Source organism: Trichomonas vaginalis, chromosome II (assembly GCF_026262505.1).
Source record: "Trichomonas vaginalis G3 chromosome II, whole genome shotgun sequence".
Classification (NCBI taxonomy): domain Eukaryota; phylum Parabasalia; order Trichomonadida; family Trichomonadidae; genus Trichomonas; species Trichomonas vaginalis.
In genome coordinates this window covers 1,701,722-1,718,857 of record NC_067204.1, presented here as the reverse complement: position 1 = coordinate 1,718,857, position 17,136 = coordinate 1,701,722, and the positions used below count along the sequence as shown (strand labels likewise).

At 31.9% G+C, this 17,136-nt stretch overlaps 8 protein-coding genes across 8 annotated transcripts, besides 1 other annotated feature; 2 read left to right on the top strand and 6 right to left on the bottom strand.

Moving 5' to 3' along the window:
• Positions 1-98: 98 nt before the first annotated feature.
• TVAGG3_0467640 (acylphosphatase family) lies at positions 99-578 on the bottom strand (the record flags this gene model as incomplete). Its single annotated transcript, XM_001316356.2, has 1 exon — positions 135-479. The coding sequence occupies one exon, from the start codon at positions 477-479 to the stop codon at positions 135-137; it is 345 nt and encodes a 114-aa protein (XP_001316391.1).
• A 565-nt stretch (positions 579-1,143) lies between these two features.
• Positions 1,144-2,484, bottom strand: TVAGG3_0467630 (protein serine/threonine kinase protein; the record flags this gene model as incomplete). Its single annotated transcript, XM_001316357.1, has 1 exon — positions 1,177-2,451. The coding sequence occupies one exon, from the start codon at positions 2,449-2,451 to the stop codon at positions 1,177-1,179; it is 1,275 nt and encodes a 424-aa protein (XP_001316392.1).
• A 209-nt stretch (positions 2,485-2,693) lies between these two features.
• Positions 2,694-4,280: a mobile genetic element.
• A 96-nt stretch (positions 4,281-4,376) lies between these two features.
• TVAGG3_0467610 (translation initiation factor eIF-6 family protein) lies at positions 4,377-5,243 on the bottom strand (the record flags this gene model as incomplete). The annotated part of the gene is made up of 1 exon (XM_001316358.2): positions 4,389-5,243. One exon carries the CDS (start codon positions 5,241-5,243, stop codon positions 4,389-4,391), a length of 855 nt encoding a protein of 284 aa, XP_001316393.1.
• Positions 5,244-5,561: 318 nt separating this feature from the next.
• TVAGG3_0467600 (uncharacterized protein) lies at positions 5,562-9,308 on the bottom strand (the record flags this gene model as incomplete). The annotated part of the gene is made up of 1 exon (XM_001316359.1): positions 5,877-9,308. One exon carries the CDS (start codon positions 9,306-9,308, stop codon positions 5,877-5,879), a length of 3,432 nt encoding a protein of 1,143 aa, XP_001316394.1.
• Positions 9,309-10,486: 1,178 nt separating this feature from the next.
• Positions 10,487-11,571, top strand: TVAGG3_0467590 (protein ubiquitination; the record flags this gene model as incomplete). The annotated part of the gene is made up of 1 exon (XM_001316360.1): positions 10,504-10,926. The coding sequence occupies one exon, from the start codon at positions 10,504-10,506 to the stop codon at positions 10,924-10,926; it is 423 nt and encodes a 140-aa protein (XP_001316395.1).
• A 1,279-nt stretch (positions 11,572-12,850) lies between these two features.
• Positions 12,851-13,075, bottom strand: TVAGG3_0467580 (ER-associated misfolded protein catabolic process; the record flags this gene model as incomplete). The annotated part of the gene is made up of 1 exon (XM_001316361.1): positions 12,851-13,075. The coding sequence occupies one exon, from the start codon at positions 13,073-13,075 to the stop codon at positions 12,851-12,853; it is 225 nt and encodes a 74-aa protein (XP_001316396.1).
• A 68-nt stretch (positions 13,076-13,143) lies between these two features.
• On the bottom strand, positions 13,144-15,132 carry TVAGG3_0467570 (ankyrin repeat and SOCS box-containing protein 4 family; the record flags this gene model as incomplete). The annotated part of the gene is made up of 1 exon (XM_001316362.1): positions 13,144-15,132. One exon carries the CDS (start codon positions 15,130-15,132, stop codon positions 13,144-13,146), a length of 1,989 nt encoding a protein of 662 aa, XP_001316397.1.
• A 379-nt stretch (positions 15,133-15,511) lies between these two features.
• On the top strand, positions 15,512-16,903 carry TVAGG3_0467560 (serine-type peptidase protein; the record flags this gene model as incomplete). The annotated part of the gene is made up of 1 exon (XM_001316363.1): positions 15,519-16,841. The coding sequence occupies one exon, from the start codon at positions 15,519-15,521 to the stop codon at positions 16,839-16,841; it is 1,323 nt and encodes a 440-aa protein (XP_001316398.1).
• Positions 16,904-17,136: the final 233 nt, after the last annotated feature.

Here is a 17,136-nt window from a genome sequence, read left to right as displayed (position 1 = left end):
TTAATATTTGCACTTTTAATGAATGCAATATTATTGCTTCTTTGTGTTTGTGGACTGAATTAGATTTTTATAGTTTTTTTTATTAAAAACAAATACAAAGGAATAATTTATTCGATAAGAACAAAAAAATAATATTAAAGATAAAAGTTAATTCCTGGTATTTCATTATCGCATTTGACTGACTTAGTATTTGCTTCGTGTTCATAAGGAAGTAAACCATCTTCGACAATTTCAAGTTTTTCAACACGAGCAAGATTAGAATTTAACTTATCACCTGATGCCATTTTGTCTAATATTTCTTGGATTTTGGAAGCATCGCCAGCCATTGATAAATCTACGCGATGAATGTCATCTGGATGATTTGTTGCGCCACCAGCGATTCCTCGTTTGTAGCAAGCGTGAAGAAATGTTTGTCTAAACATAACACCTTGAACTATGCCATGAACAACTGCAAAAACTAATTTCTTTTGACCTTCCATTCAAATTTTTGCAAAAAGTGACGCTTTGATTTTTTTATTTCATATGAACTTCTATTTTTACCACGGCAAGATGATGCCACTGACCATTTTAATTGTCTAATTTACTTAAGTTTTCTTATAGTATTGCATAAGAGCTGATTTTTATAAGATTTTGATATTGTTTGAATAACTTCAGATTTAATCATGTTGTATATTTTGAATATTCAAGGTTTTAAGCTAAAACATCGTTCTAGACTCGAAATTGCTAGTCATTAAACTCAAATATTCTTTAGAATCCGCTGTGTTTCTTCGTTTCATTGATATTAACCTTGCTCGTAATTAAACTAATGTTTGGTATCCATTATATACAAACTGAATTACCTATTTGTAGCACAATCTGAGCGAATTCTTTACGAAGCAATCGAAATTTTTGTAATTCCTCCAAAATCAGATTATATTCTATGGAATCCAACTGTCAAGCATGAAAATAATTCAATAATTTGGAATTCAACATGAAAAATGAATTCTATGAGTTGTTTTTGAGATATGAACGTATTTTTTATTTGATCTCCGTTGGCTCTGAATTTTTATTTAAAATTTGTGAGATATTGAATTAAACCGCGGATTAAATTATGGAAATAATTCAAACAATAAAAATCAATCAAATAAAAAAATATCGAGTAAATAAGCATAATACAAACAATTTATATAAATATTATTATAATCTAGAAGCGCTACCAACAGAAATTCCAGGTTTCACAATAACCTTATTTGGTGTAGGTTGTTTAGCTCCATGTCCACGGTTTACGAGGGATGTTTTTGGTACAGGCTTTCTCGAATTAGTAGTATCAACGACTTTTATTGTGTTTACAGTCTTATTTTTGTTGCATATTTCGTGAATTTCCTTTAAAGCGTTCTGTTTATCTGCTTCTGTAACCTCGTGAACTTTTGGCTGATGCTCACCCTTCATTGCGTAAAGAATGTTTCTTTGCTTTATCAGGTAGTGTTTTTTCTCTGAAAGTTGATCTAATTGTTTTCTGAACGAGTTATCTCCGGTAGAAGAACTGAATTCGTCTGGGTGGTCCTTACGGTACTGTTCCTCTTTATCTCGTTCGAAGAACTGATCAATTTTCTTCAGAGAAACTAAAGGAACGTTTAAAGGCGGGTAAACGACTTGCTTGTTGATATCTTTGAAGAAATCGTGATCAAGGATTTGCGCAATTGTTATTCTCTTGTTCAAATCAACTGTTAACATTTTACGAACAAGATCGGCAAGGGCAGGTGACAGGTGGTTGGGAATCTTGTAGTCGCCTGTGGAAATCTGTTGGTATAGTTCTGTTTGATTTCGTTTAGTCCAAGGCAATAATCCACTCGACATCGCGTAGAAAATAACGCCTAGTGACCAAACATCACTCGTTTTTGCATTATATGGCTTCCCACTAATGCATTCGGGAGATGCATAGCATGGTGAGCCGCATGAAGTAGAGACGATACAATTCGGTCCCATGAATCGAGATAAACCGAAGTCGGAGATTTTTAATCTTCCGAATCTGTCAATAAGTATATTTTCGGGTTTTAAATCACGATGGCATACGTTCATGTTATGAATAAATTGAATAGTTGAGGTTAATTGATAAAATAGAGGCTTGCATTCTCTTTCTGACAGTTTACCGTGCTGAACAATGTATTCGAAGAGTTCTCCATTAGGGCAAAACTCCATAATAATATAATAATTGAAATCATCTTTGAATAAATCTATTAATGCGACAACACCTGGGTGCCGCATTTGTTGGTTGATCCTAATTTCAAGCTCGAATCTGGTTCTAATGCTTCCTTCAAGCTTGGCCCTTGGAATGATTTTACAAGCGTAGTATTGACCATTTTGTTCTTTAACAACCAGCTTAACGATCGAAAAAGCACCTTCTCCGATAGTCCCTTTAAAGATAAAATCGCCAATTCTATTAGGAGCAATCACTGCGTGTGATTCTCCCATTTTTTATGAGAGAAATTTTTTTTTCTTGTTGTTGATTTTTATATGAGTGGTTGCAAAACGAAAAGAAATAGTCAGTACATTATTATCCTACCGAACACTAAAATTTTCTATAACCGCTAAAACTACGTTGACCTTTTGAAAGCTCTTTTTTAGTTTTTATTTACGAACCCAAAATCGGACCTTCGTTTTATGAAAATAGTATTGAAAACTTTGAATAGAGTAGTTATTGCACTGGGTTTTGGAAAAGGTACATTCACTATTTTTGACAAAATTTTAAATTTTCATGGGGTTGTAAATCTTATAATAACTAGATGAATAAGGAATAAATCCCAGTATGATGTGCATCATTATATTAAACACTATATGTAAGCCTTGTAATTCTATTAACACTTATGAAGATCTATAGTATTTGAGCAGATAAATTTGATAATTTCCAAAACTCTTATATTTCAAAATTAAAGTGTGCGAATGCATTTAAATGAGAGCAAAAAGAGAATGATGCTGTTAAAACTAGGTGTTAATTTCCAATTATTTCGCATCACAAGAACTACCCAGTAAATTCGGCTATCTTTCTTTGCAATTATTTTCTATTTTACATATATTATAATGGTTAGGGTTTGAAGAAAAGTTACTAGAGAATTATTGATTTTTGAAATAATGCAGAATTTTACTTGAAGAAATCATTAATTTATGAGCTCCAAATTGCTAACCATGACGAAGAATCATTAAATTTGCTACAATTAAATACATTTATTGCCGAATTAAGATTATTGAAATTAAAAGTTTGAAATATTGCCTTTTTGAATAAAAATTTAAATTTGATTATATAATCATGATAATATATTATTGAAATTAAAAGAAAATATTTTAAACCATTCAAATATTTTGAATGTCTTATCAATTTAAAATATTAAAAGATAGCTTGATTTTATCATCATTAGTTGTTATCAAAGTTTTCTTCTTTTGATGAACAACAGTAAATGATTTGTTAATACATTGTCTTCCTTTTTCGCAGCAAAATCAAAAGTTATGATGATAATCTTGTACTCAATTTTGAAACTCTCTGATTTACAAGTAAGCATTCCTTTGGAAAAGCAGTCCTATTCTGTTTTCAAGATATTTTAAAGCCCCTATTTCATACAATGTGCAGATCTATTCGAAATTGCAAGAACTCTCAAGAAAAAATGCAGCAGCAAAGAAGATTCCAAAGTTTCTAGCATCAAAAATTTACAACCTTAATACAACAGTTAAAGAGAAGCTCGATAAGAAAATATTTAACCATAAAGCTGGAAACTATTCGATATCTACTATTGGATATAATAAAAAGTTAATTGTAACATATTTTACATGCTATTTGCTGACTCTGTTCCATTATATTACCATATATATCTTTTTGAAATCTAAAAAAATTTTACGATTTTAACCATGTGTTGTTGAAATCATATATCAATCTTAGCTAAAGTATAGTTTATGAGTCTGTCACCAACTAATGTATGAATTTTCAAAAATGTCAAATATGTTCATTTTTTCTGTATATTCAGCCATAATTTCATGTATTTATACTATTCAACTATTATTTAATATTTTTATCGATTTAAATATATGATAAGATGCTTAGTTCTCCCGGAAAACGATTTTTAATCACAATTTTAACTTTCCAAAAAATTCGAAAATAAAAATTCTTCTCAATTTTCTAAATTTTCTAACTAGCCAAATCTCTAGCCAAATTTTTTTTGCCCGTATAAATATTGTTAGGCACTATATAGGGATGCTATTTATCCTATTTTCATCCCATTTTACTGTTATCGCCTAGTAAATGTACCTTTGTTTTGGAAAATGAGGCAGAAAATGAAGAAAAATTAATGACAATTTTGCTAAGTCAACCATTTTGAAGCGCGAAATATGATAAAATTTTGGTATATATTCGAAATGCACGGTCAATAGAGATTTTTATCGTTAATCTTCTCAAATATGAAATAAGAGTTCAATGAAAATAGGAATGGGTATGTTTGTACGATATAATAGTATAAGTTTTTAGATAAATACAAGTCTATTAAAGCGAGGATATCTACATCGTCAACAGTTCCATTTTCTTCAGTCTTCATTGTATTATCATCGATCTTGAAGATTCTTGTTAAGTTTGCGATTTCAAGAGCTGTTGTTTCCCAACCGCAGAAAAGGCGGCTGTTATTAACTAAAATTCCTGCATTAACTAAGCCACTTCCTCTATTAACCGTAGCAGCTTCGATATTAATGCCTAATTGACCAGAAAGCTCCTCAATTTCTTCAACTGTTGCCTTTGGCGTAACAATTCCGCCTCTATTTGTGAAAACTGAGTATGAACCGACCAAGGACTCGTTAGCAATCAATGTTGGGAAGACATCAACTTGTAAAACGTCTTTGATAATTTCGACTGTTTCTTGGTCGAGTTCTGGGTGGATTAAAGCTATATGGTCATTGCATGAAATGACGTTGCCTAAAGCAGAAAACTTCTCTTCAATTCTTTCAACGACAACTCCGTCTGGAAGGGATTGCTCAATTTGAGCTAATTCTGAATCTGTTGTTGTTAACGGAACAAGTAAACCATTCTTGTTGCCAACAGTCAATCTGCCGACAATTGGTGTACCTGCGATATTAGACATGACTAATGTTGTGTTGTTGAAATCTGTCAAAACATCAAAAGTTTCTGTCCATGATTTTGTCGTTGTGGTGGGAAGTAAGCAATAGGTGTCTGTTAATGTTGCATATGCGCCGACTTCGGACGAGCTTTGATACTTACAACGTGAAACCATGTTTTAAAAATGTGAAATTTTTTACCCTTTCTAAAAAAAAATCGTAAAGAAAATTTTCTTAGCCTATCAAACTCACCAGAAATTTTGTCAGTTTTTCTGAAAATTTTGAGAATAAAATTTTTGTGTCTAAATTTTCATAACAAAAACAATGTCGATAAACTACGACTACAAAAAATACAACTCATTCCGTAGTTATTGACAATGGATATTAGTAGATTTTGCACAATTCAATTAGATTATGAAACAATAAGTTCTTATAAATGATAGAACATTAACATATTACATGCACAGTTTACAGTTGGTCATTAAATTAAGATAAACAAAAGTTTATTAAATATATAAAAACAAAATAACAAATAATATATATTAGTCGTATAATTGTATCATACATGTTGCTATTAGTCGAGTTATTACAGTTACATATTCAAGAAATTCAGAAAAAATTACGAATTAAAACTGTTCTTTGTAGTTAATAGAAGAAATCATTGTTATCAGTTACTTTCATGACTTGTAGCTTCTTGTTCTTGATTTTGAACTTTTTCATTGAAAATATTTTCGTTTTCATCAATTTCTTCGTGATGAATTGTGTCTTCTTCGTTTTCAGATACATTTTGTTGCTTTTCTTCGTGATTTTCATTCGAATCCGTTGGAATTTTTTTCATTTTCTTTGTGAATTTGTTCATTTTCGGATCCTTCATTTGAATTACCAAGAGAAATCGTGATTTCTTCTTTTTCACCCTCTTTATTGTCTTCTTTTGTTGAATCATGAGAAATTTCAACTGATTTTGGTTGTTCTGGCAAAGCTAACGTGGAATTGATTGGATCCAAGTAAATAGCAAAGTCAAACAAGTCATGATGGTCGTTCGGAATCGATATTTGTTGAGTTGAAGAAGTTTCTTCGTTATTTGACTTGTTTTCTGATAAAGAAGACATATTTTCATTGTATTCCGGAATGTTTATAATGGTTTGTGGAATTTCACTTGGTTTAAGTGAATTTTCTTCGTTTTCTGAGTGGTGATCGGTGAAAATTCCTTGGATCTGATCATTTTCATGATCAATTGGTTCTTCATCGTGCTGTTGTGGTAATTCTTCAACATTTTGTTCATTTTCAAGTGGTAATTTCGAAATTGGAATTGAAATTTGTTCAATTTCTATGTTATTATGGTTTTCTTCTTGTTTTGCAGCTTCTTGTTCATGGTTTTGATCATCATTATGTTGGATTTGATCAATTTCCTGAATATTTTGGAACATATCTGAAATTGGGTGATTTTCAGCTTCATTTTGTGCTTCTTCTAAAAGTTGTGGTTCATCACTGTGCTCTGTATCAGTTGTTTGCTTGTTTTCTTCTGAAATTTGGTTTTCTAAGTGAGGAATTTCGATTTTTGTTGGAGTTTCTTCGTTTTGATGATTTATCTCTTCATTCTCTTGATTGTTTTCGGATTCTTCAATTGATTTTTCCTTGTTTTCCGAAATATTTTCTTCATTTCTTTCTTCTTCTTCGTTTTGACCATTTTCATGATCAGAATGTTCATTTTCAGTGGATTTATTAACTTCTTTTTGAGTTTCTTCTTCTTCAGAATGAGATATCTGAAGATTTTCTTCTTTTTCGTTTTCTTCATTGTTTTCCTCTTCTTCTTCGTTATGATTTGAACCAGTGTTTTGTTGTTTTGGCTCATTTTCTTCCTCTTCTTCGTGATTTTCAATTTCATCTTCATTTTGATGAATTTCGGAGTTGTTTGTATCATTAATAGAGTTACTATGGTCAGAAACAGTGGTTTCTTGCTTTGATTCTTCTTCCTGATGAATATTTTCAACATTATTTTCTTTTTCGGATTCTGAATCACTGTTTTCTTCTTTGTCCTCTTCATGAGTTAGTTCTTCGCTTTCTTGTTTTGTTTCTTCTTCTTCATTTTCTGATTTTTCTTGATTTTCTGTTTCTGAATTGGTTTCATTCTCTTTCTCATCTTTGGTCTCAGAAATTTCATCCTCATGTTTTGTTTCCTCTTCTTCGTGGTCGGAAATTTCAATATGTTTTTCTTCTTCCTCATTTTCTGTTTCTTTGTTAGATTCTGATTCATTATCCTCTTCTTCATGATGTGGAACAACTATTTCGTGCTTATTTTCTTCACCTGAATGAGGAATATCATAAATTAATTTAATTGCGTCATTTTCATTATGATTCTCTTCTCGATTTGGTTTTCTGCCGAAGTTGAATGTGTTTATAGTGAACATAGGTGGATTTGGCTGAGTTGGAAGGGTTGGGAAAACAAATTTTGCCGGAGCTTGTGGAATTTGAGTAGATTCGACCACTTCACCCTTATTTCCTTCATTATCTGTATGAGTTGAGCTCAAACTGTGGTCATTAGTCAGATAACTCATTACTTCGCTCTTTGAAGCATAAGGACGTCTCTTTATGGGTTCTTCTAACTCCTGTTTCTCTGTTTCCTCTTCTTCTTTGCTTTCTTCCTCTTCAATTTCCGAATTATTTTCTTCTTCCTCAGTTTCTTCTTCATTTTCGTCAGAATGTGTTCCATTCATAACTCTTTTCATGGCTACATTAGATTTGGCCCCATGTGATGTGTAGTCACTTCCTTCATCGTTGTCACTTTTTTCGGATTCTGACTTTACATTTTGGTATTTATTCCTCATAGCTGGTGTAAACATTGACTTTCGACCGTAATTAGCTTTATAGGCCACATGCTTTCTATCGCTTTCTTCCTCTTCCTCTTCTTCCTCTTCTTCTTCGTAACCTTCCTCATAACTTTGTTTAGATTGTTGATGAAGTATCATAGGAGGTGTAAGAGCACGTTTAAGAGCTACTTTAGGACGTCTTTCTTCCTCTTCTGCAGAATTATTTTCTTCTTCTTCGGCATTTTCGTAATAATCCTCTTCTTCCTCTTCTTCCTCGCGAGACTTCTTGTTCTGCCTCTCGATTTCTTCTTCGTCGATGTCTTCTTGGTACTTTTGGGAACTATATTTAGTTTTGAGAGGTTGAGGTGGTTTTTCTTTCTCAGATTCGGTCTCTTCCTCTTCTGTGTAGGAGTAGTATTCCCCTTGTGAGTCTGTTTCCTTCTTTTCTGACTCTTTTTCGGAATCAGAATTTGATTTTTTGGATTCTGAGTCGTTTTTAGATTCTTCTTCATGAGGACTCGATGAAGAACTTACAGTGTATACGTTTTCTTGTGTTTGCATTGGCTGAAGATGTGGAATTGAATTTGCTTGAGGACTGAACGCGAAATTGTAAGGATTTGATGGTACTCCGAGAAGATCAAGATTGGCAGCATCAACGAGACTATGAAGACTGTTGTCTTCGTAATTAAATGGAAAGAAACTTTCAAATTGATGATTATTAAGAGATTCTGAGTCATGGCTGCTGCCGGCTTTATGCTGTTCGCTTTCATGAGCTGATACGTGAACAGGAGATTGTATAGATGAAGAATTTGATGAATTAGATTTTTCTGATTGGGAATCTTGGGATGACTGTGAAGATTCAGAGGTTGTTGGATGTCTGTCCTCTTCTTCTCTGTAAAATTCGAAGTTAATTGAAGAACTTGATGACATTTGAGGAGATTTTTCTTCGGAAATTTCTTGTGGCGGAGCATTGATCTCTGATTCCTCGTTAAATACAAATTGCGGTTTGGAACTAGACATTTGAGAGTAAATTGGTCGCGATATTTCTGGAATTTTAACTGTAACTCTTGATTGTTGAGATGAATCAGTTTGAAAGCCGTATTTATTCGGTGTGAATTGATTTTCTGTGATAAATGACTTAGGTTTAAGGAATTCAGGCTGTTTGTTTTCGAATTGTGATTTATCGAAAGATTTATCGAATTTTCTGATATCAAAGTTAACTGGTTCTGTTTCAATTTCTCGAGTAACCTGAGATTTAATACTGGAATCTGTTTGGACTTCAGCATAAGTTTTTTCAACAATTTTTGGCTTTTGTTTTGGATATAAATCATCTCTCGGAACTACCAGCACCATTGGTGGAGGAGGTGGAGATATTTTGAGCTCCTCTGGTTCGGCTGAGATCCAAGAAAACAAACGCCTAATCAGAGAAGTCATTTTCAAATATTGAAATTGGTGAACATCTTAGCGACAAATAAACTAAGCAAACAATTTTAAAGAATGTTTTAGTCAATTAAATCGCGAATTGTTGCTAAATCCCTAGAGAATTGTCATATGATATAATATCTTTTGATATTTATATATGTATACGTATTTCCTGTATTTGAGGCACTAAATCCCAACTTTCTAGTTTCACTTTCATGAAATATATTATATTGTGAATATTCTGATGATTTTCTCAAGGGAAAGAACATAGCAATTGTTATCATGCTATTTGGAAAAATAAGAATCTTTTAAATCGGGGATTTTTATACAAATTTGCAATAAGTTCTTCTACTTCATGTATAGCATCTTGCGAGCATGTTCTATTACTTAACGAATCAATTAAAAAGGCTTTAATAGAGGTAACAATGATCATACAGTTTTTCTTTGGAACTCCGTTGTATGAACTCAAAATTTGAGAATCATTGAATTGCATGCCCAGAAAATAGAAAGTTCTAACAATAACATATTTGGGAGGAAGTATTAACATTGGGCAAACAAATATCCCTATCAGTGTTCGTATTAGCAAAACAGAAATATTACAAGTTATCAAATAAAAATATAAGCTGGGGATAGTTGATGGTTTGCATGGGACCCTAGTGGTCATGACCAACTTATCAATGTCATAATAGAGAGCAGCATTCCTTAACTTTATCGTGTTTTGAAACGTTTCCTTTAAAACTCTTTTCTTCCCGTCAATTATATATTTGAAGTTTGTCAATATTTCATACTTAGCCGCAATTTTTAGCCTAAAAATACGTCGGACAGTTTGATTTGGAGCCTTCTCTATTTATCCTAATCCAAATTTAGTGTGTTGATAAAATAGTTATTCTGCGACATAGTTGGTTTTAAATAAGAAAAAAATAGCAAATTAAGATTATGCCAAAATGTTAGCATGTGAATGAATTCATAACGCACAAGGAAACTTCATATTGTATAATTCAATATTAAATTAACTGCAAGCTTCACCAAAGGCATAAATCTCATAGTAATCCATATTAAATTCAATTGTCAATTGTTGAACATTCTTCTTCAATTTTATAAGCCTTCATGTAGAATCGTTGCTCGGAAACATCGGTAATGCAAAATTCTTTCTTTTTAACTCAGATTTTTAAGACAAAAAGTAAGAAAGCCAAATTTTTTAAAAAGCATGACAAGTTCAGGGCAGCCAAAAAATGAAAATTGGAGTAATTACTGTGACCTTAAGCCAAATAAAGTATTCGAATACCCAGATCAAGCATCAAAAATGATTTGGGGCGTCAATTCCAATAATAATATACAATTATCTTCACAAATTATCGAATTAATAACAACCAACAAAATAACTATCCAAATGGCGCTTCATTTGATTGATGTTTTTTCACAAATTCGTGATAAAGAAATTAAATTATTTTCAGAACTTTATCAAAAGGTATCAAACGCATTTTCATACATACATAAGCCGAAAAATAATAGATTAGCGACGCTTCTTCATTATCAAGGTTTCAAATTTGAAAACTTCAAACCTGAAATAGAAGAAGGAGAAATTCTGAATTTATACTCAACAAACTCTCCTTTATACTATATTGCATGAGATAAAGTTGATGATCTTAAGAGTAAATTCCCAAATCTAGATAATAATGAGGAGATCAAAAAAATCACACCACTGGATTGTGCAATTAAAAATGGATCAGAATTGTGTTTTAATTACTTGAAAAATTTAGGAGCTCAATACACTAAAAACTCCGAATCATATGCTATTCAAGGCGGAAATATTAACATTATTATGCAAATGATTGAAGATGGTAAATCATTTACAAAAATGATTAATACAGCATTGGATTATCGACACTATGAAATTGCTGAGTACCTTAAATCAAATTTTGGACAAACTCCTGATTCAATAGCAGAAAGTATGTATTTCGGAAACTATGATGTTGCATCTTATTTACTTTCTAATGGAGAAGATATCAACAAAGTTTATGATCTATTTCTAATCATATTTATCATTGTTTTATATCATTCTCTTTCTTTTCATATTCAACATTGTTTTATGATATTTTCATTCTTTTCATACTTATCATTGTTTTATGGCATTTTCTTTCTTTTAATATTCAACATTGTTTTATGATATTCTTTTGATATTAATGAATGCCCTCTTACTATTGCAATCAATGCGAATTCAAAAGAAATTGTCCAATTCCTAGTTGAGAATGGTGCAGATGTTAACATGAAACTTATTCTCTTTCTTTTCATATTTAAAATTGTTTTATGGCATTATCTTTCTTTTCATATTTATCATTGTTTTATTTCATTATCTTTCTTTTCATATTCAACATTATTTTATGACATTTTCTTTCTTTTCATATTCAACATTGTTTTGTGACATTTTCTTTCTTTTCATATTTATCATTGTTTTATTTCATTATCTTTCTTTTCATATTCAACATTATTTTATGACATTTTCTTTCTTTTCATATTCAACATTGTTTTGTGACATTTTCTTTCTTTTCATATTTATCATTGTTTTATTTCATTATCTTTCTTTTCATATTTATCATCGTTTTATTACATTCTTTCGATATTAATGAATGCCCTCTTACTATTGCAATAAAAGCAAAATTAACAGAAATTGTCCAATTCCTAGTTGAGAATGGTGCAGATGTTAACATGGAACTTATTCTTTTTCTTTTCATGTTTAAAATTGTTTTATGGCATTATCTTTCTTTTCATATTCATCTTTTTTTATTACATTATCTCTATTTTCATATTTATCATTGTTTTATGACATTATCTTTCTTTTCATATTTATCATTGTTTTATTTCATTATCTTTATTTTCATATTTATCATTGTTTTATTTCATTATCTTTCTTTTCATATTCAACATTGTTTTATAAATTTCTCTTTCTTTTCATATTTATCATTGTTTTATTTCATTCTCTTTCTTTTCATATTCAACATTGTTTTATCACATTATCTTTCTTTTCATATTTATCATTGTTTTATGAAATCCTTTTGATATTAATGAATGTCCTCTTAGTATTGCCACCAAAATTGAAGCAACTAATATTATCACTTTCTTAGTTGAACATGGTGCTACAAATATCTAATAATTCTTTTTCCAATAAAATTATTTTATATTGAAAAAATATTTAGTAAACTATAAGCACTTTTTGTTGTTCAAACTCATTCCTTTATCATTACCTTGTGATGCAAAATCTGTACAAGTACTTCAGATGAGAAACTAAGTCTTCAATCAGTATTTGATTGAAAATGAAAGTCTTCAAAGACTCTCTCAAGAAGAAAACATTTTCCGATTCTACAGCCTTGGCCAACGAAAATGTTTTCTTCTTGGGCCTTGTATTTAGCCTTTCCTATTTCGACCATCTTTGAAGATTAAAACACTTGGAACGTAGCCAGGTTGATTGCGCTCTCTTTCAAGATCAGCTAATGATGGATTATAGGTAATTTCCATGCCACGAATTGGAATTGATCGGAATCAGTATCTGGTTCGAGTCATCTGTGCTTGAAATATGTATCTGGTGGTGCGAATTCTGTGTTCAAGTTGACATTATTGATTAAAATTCCATCAGAAGGTTCTGTTTTGAGAACTCTGAGTTTGTAGATGCGCTTAGCGAAATCTATAGGAAGAATTGATCCTTGTGTAAGTACAGGGAAATCACGTAATCTTTTGCTTAAAACAGTGACTGGATCTGAGATTTTATTGAATGTGATTGGCATGTTCCATCTAATAAGAATAACAAATAATAATACTAAATAAAAAATCTATTCCATAGAACTAAGATAACTCAAATATTACACGTTGTAGCGCCTCGTGCAGTTAGAAGTTCAATAATCTTATTGTATTGTTTCTCTTTTGCAATACTAAGAGGTGTTTTACTGGCACGTGTTTTGTGATTTATATCAATACCATATGAAATGAGGATTTTAACAATTTCAATTTTATTCCTTGATATTGCAAGATGAAAAGCTGTCCATCCGTTAGCATCTTCTGCATTGATATCTATTCCGTGTAAAATAAGAATATTGACTATTTCAATTCTATTTCTCAACACTGCATGATGTAAAGCAGTCCAGCCTTTCAAATCTTTTCCATTGATATCTATTCCATGAGATATAAGAAGCTCTGTCATTTTCACGCTGCCATATTCTGCTGCATAATGTAAGGCAGTTTGTAAATATTCGTCTTTCAAGTTAACATCAGCGTCATGGGCAATTAAAATTTCTGCTATTTCATAATTGTCAAGTTGGGCAACAATTACTAAAGGACTTTTCTTATGATGATCTTGAATATTTACATTAATTCCATATGAAAGAATGAATTCTACAATTCTTTTATTATTTTTCAATACGGCATAATGGAGAATTGATTGTCCCTGGTAATCAACCTTGTTGATATCAACGTGACATGAAATAAAATATTCTAGCATTTCAACTGATTCATTTTCTGCTGCAATATGAATTGAATCTTTTCCATCATTATCCCTTGCATTGATCTCTGCTCCATGTGACAATAAAAACTCAGCAATATCTTTTCTATTATTGTTTACAGCAAAATGAAGAGGTGTTTTTCCATATGTATCTTTTGCATTGACTTCTGCACAGTGTGATACTAAACATTTGATCATATCTAAACAATTTTTAACAGTTGCAACATGAAGTGGAGTCTTTCTTTCATTATTTCTTGCTTTAATGTCGGCTCCATGTGAAATCAAAACTTCTGCAACTTCTGTACTATTATATAATGCTGCATAATGCAACGGTGTAGACATACGTCCATTATCTTTTATATTGATTTGAGCTCCATGCGATATCAACATCTCTGCAATTTCTTTGCTATTTGCTATTGCTGTATGATGAAGAACAGTTTTTCCATTATTATCCCATGCATTGACATTTGCACCATGTGAAATTAAATATTCACATAATGAAGGAAGTTGAAAATGTGGACAATAAATAATGCATTTATCAACATTGTTAGTATTATCTAAATAAACAAGAAATGCTTGAAGATTATTATGTCGCCAGCATTGATCTAAATTGATCTCTAATTGATGTTCATTCATTAAAAAAGAAACAAAGTCAATATTATGAGACATAATCGCATATTCCATGCAGCTTTGATCAGGTCTTTGCTCTTTCAAACATTCACTGACGATGTCTGGAATTCCACTCAAAAAAGAATAATGGAGGCAATATCCTGTGATTTTTGGGTTAAATTTTGTTCTTAAAAACTTAAAACAATTGACAGAACCATAATAACAACACAATTCAATTAATGAATGATATTTCCATTGTTCTGGATACAAAATATTTCTGAGGCCTTGATTTTTATCAAAGCATGGTTTTTCTGTGAAAGCAATAAATGATTCTATATCATCATGCATTATAGCCTCGAAAATTGTGTTTTTTTCTAATTCATCAAAAGAATAATTGTCATTTTGCAAATTGTGAAATATTTCTTTGATTTTATCATCAACCGAATATTCGAAAATACTATCATGATCTGTTAATTGTTTGATATTGTATTCTTCTTCAATCTTTTTGAAAATTGCTTTATATGACTTCCAAAATCGATTTCGAAAGGTCATAATATGGCATATTTGTTTCATAAGTAATTGTGGTAATATTATCTTTTTATCAATCAAATTAACTTTTAGAATATGATAAATATTATTAATTTCTTCTTCGTTTCTTGTATTAAGTTGATATAGTTGAGCGAAAGTTTCAACAAAATCCTTATTCACATCCATCAATTCGAGATATTGACTTTGCATCGGTGAACTTATTGATCAGAAAAACAAAATGAAATAACTTATAATGCAAAGTATAGAAATTAAATCTTTGTGTAATAAAGCAAAAGAACTCATGTTAGAAAGTCAAATCAGGTATTTTTATCAAATTTCCAATTTGCATGAGAAATACTTTCATCGCTCATATAAAGAATGAGATCACATTACGTCGAAACTTGCAACACATTTATTGCATTATGCAGAAAGCCTTCATCACAAGATAATATTGCTTAAGTTGAAGTAAAAACTTCAAATATTTAATTTCTAGCTATAAGAGATTATAAATCCAATAAAATCTAACACAATAGCCATGCAATTGAAGAACGATTATTTTGTTCTGAAATATTGAGAGCAGCTGTTAGGGTAAAAATATGCTTCCACTTATTCTTGCTATCAGAAGACCCATCACACGTCAACAATTGAGGGGTACTGAGACTAATGCCACATTTGATCAATTAATCGATCACAATCATTCAGAAACAGGAACATTCAAACAAAAATTTGTTATCAACAACCAATACGGCGGCCCAGATTCTCCAATCATCCTTGAAATCAGTGGTGAAAGCGATGGCTACTATGTTGGTGGTGTTGGCGATTTCGAAGAAACACTTGCAAAAGAATTTAACTGCACAGTTGTCACACTTCAGCACCGTTTCTATGGCGAATCATATCCATTCGAAGAATCAACAACAGAAAATCTCCAATATCTCTCCGTCGAACAAGCTGTTGAAGATATTTCATATTTCGTCGATTATTACAAGAAGACATACAAAGCGGATAAGAACAAATGGCTTCTTTATGGTGGCTCATATCCGGGCCTCTTATCCGCATACACAAAGAGCAAATTCGATTCTAAATTTGCAGGTGCCATTTCATCCTCAGGTGTTGTCTTAGCTCAGAAGGAATTCACAGACTTCGACAAGCAGATCGAAATCTCCCTTGGTCACCAGTGCGCTGCTGCTTGCAGAACAGCTCGTCGCCACATTGATACTCTTCTTGAGACAGAAGAAGGCACACAGTACGTTCTCAACCTCTTCAACGCCAATGGTGTTGAACCAGATATCTTCCGTTTCGTTGTTGGCGAATTATTCTCTATCGCCCCACAATACGGCCATCGTGAAGCCCTTTGCGGTCCAATGGAAGGTTCTCTTATCACAGGCAAGGATCCAATGCTCGTTCTTGCCGAATTCAACAACAACTTCTTCATTCCGAATTTCATCGGCAAATCCACAATCGCAAACGAATATTCTACAGCATCCCTCAAGGATACAAAGAACAAGGCTGCTCGCAGCTGGCTCTGGCAGACCTGCTCTCAGCTCGGATGGTGGCAAGTCGGTGCTGGAAAGACTTCTCTCCGTTCTCCACTTTTAACAACAGAAACATTCGCTAAACAGTGCAACGACGTTTTCGGACTTACAGATGAACCAGATACAGACGCTTTCAACGCAAAATGGGGCGGATTAGATCAGACCGCTACAAACATCGTTTACTTGACTGGTTCTCAGGATCCATGGACACCAGTCTGCATCACCGACGAAAAGGTTCCAAACGAAAATGCTGCAGCCCACACAATGACAGGACCAAACGTCGGACACTGCACAGACTACCACCTTCCAAGTAACAACGACCCAGCCGATGTCAAGAGAACAAGGCAGATGGTTATCTCCCTCGTTAAGAAATGGCTCGGCCTTTAAAAAAAATATTAGCATCATCTATATTCAAAAAAAGTTTTAATAATAAAATCAAAGTTTTTAAAGTAAATTTGGAATAATACATTTGGAAAAAAACTATCTGATCTATTAAATCACTGAATATTTCCATTAATATGATTAGAAATAATGATCTCATAACGATAATTCTTCCAATATTAACTTTTCAAACAGTTGTATCAGATGCTATTGCCTTTAATCCTAGAAAGCAAAAATATGAATTTCAATTTTAGTGAATAATACAATGCAAACCTTAAGAAACAAATATTTAGGTAGATCT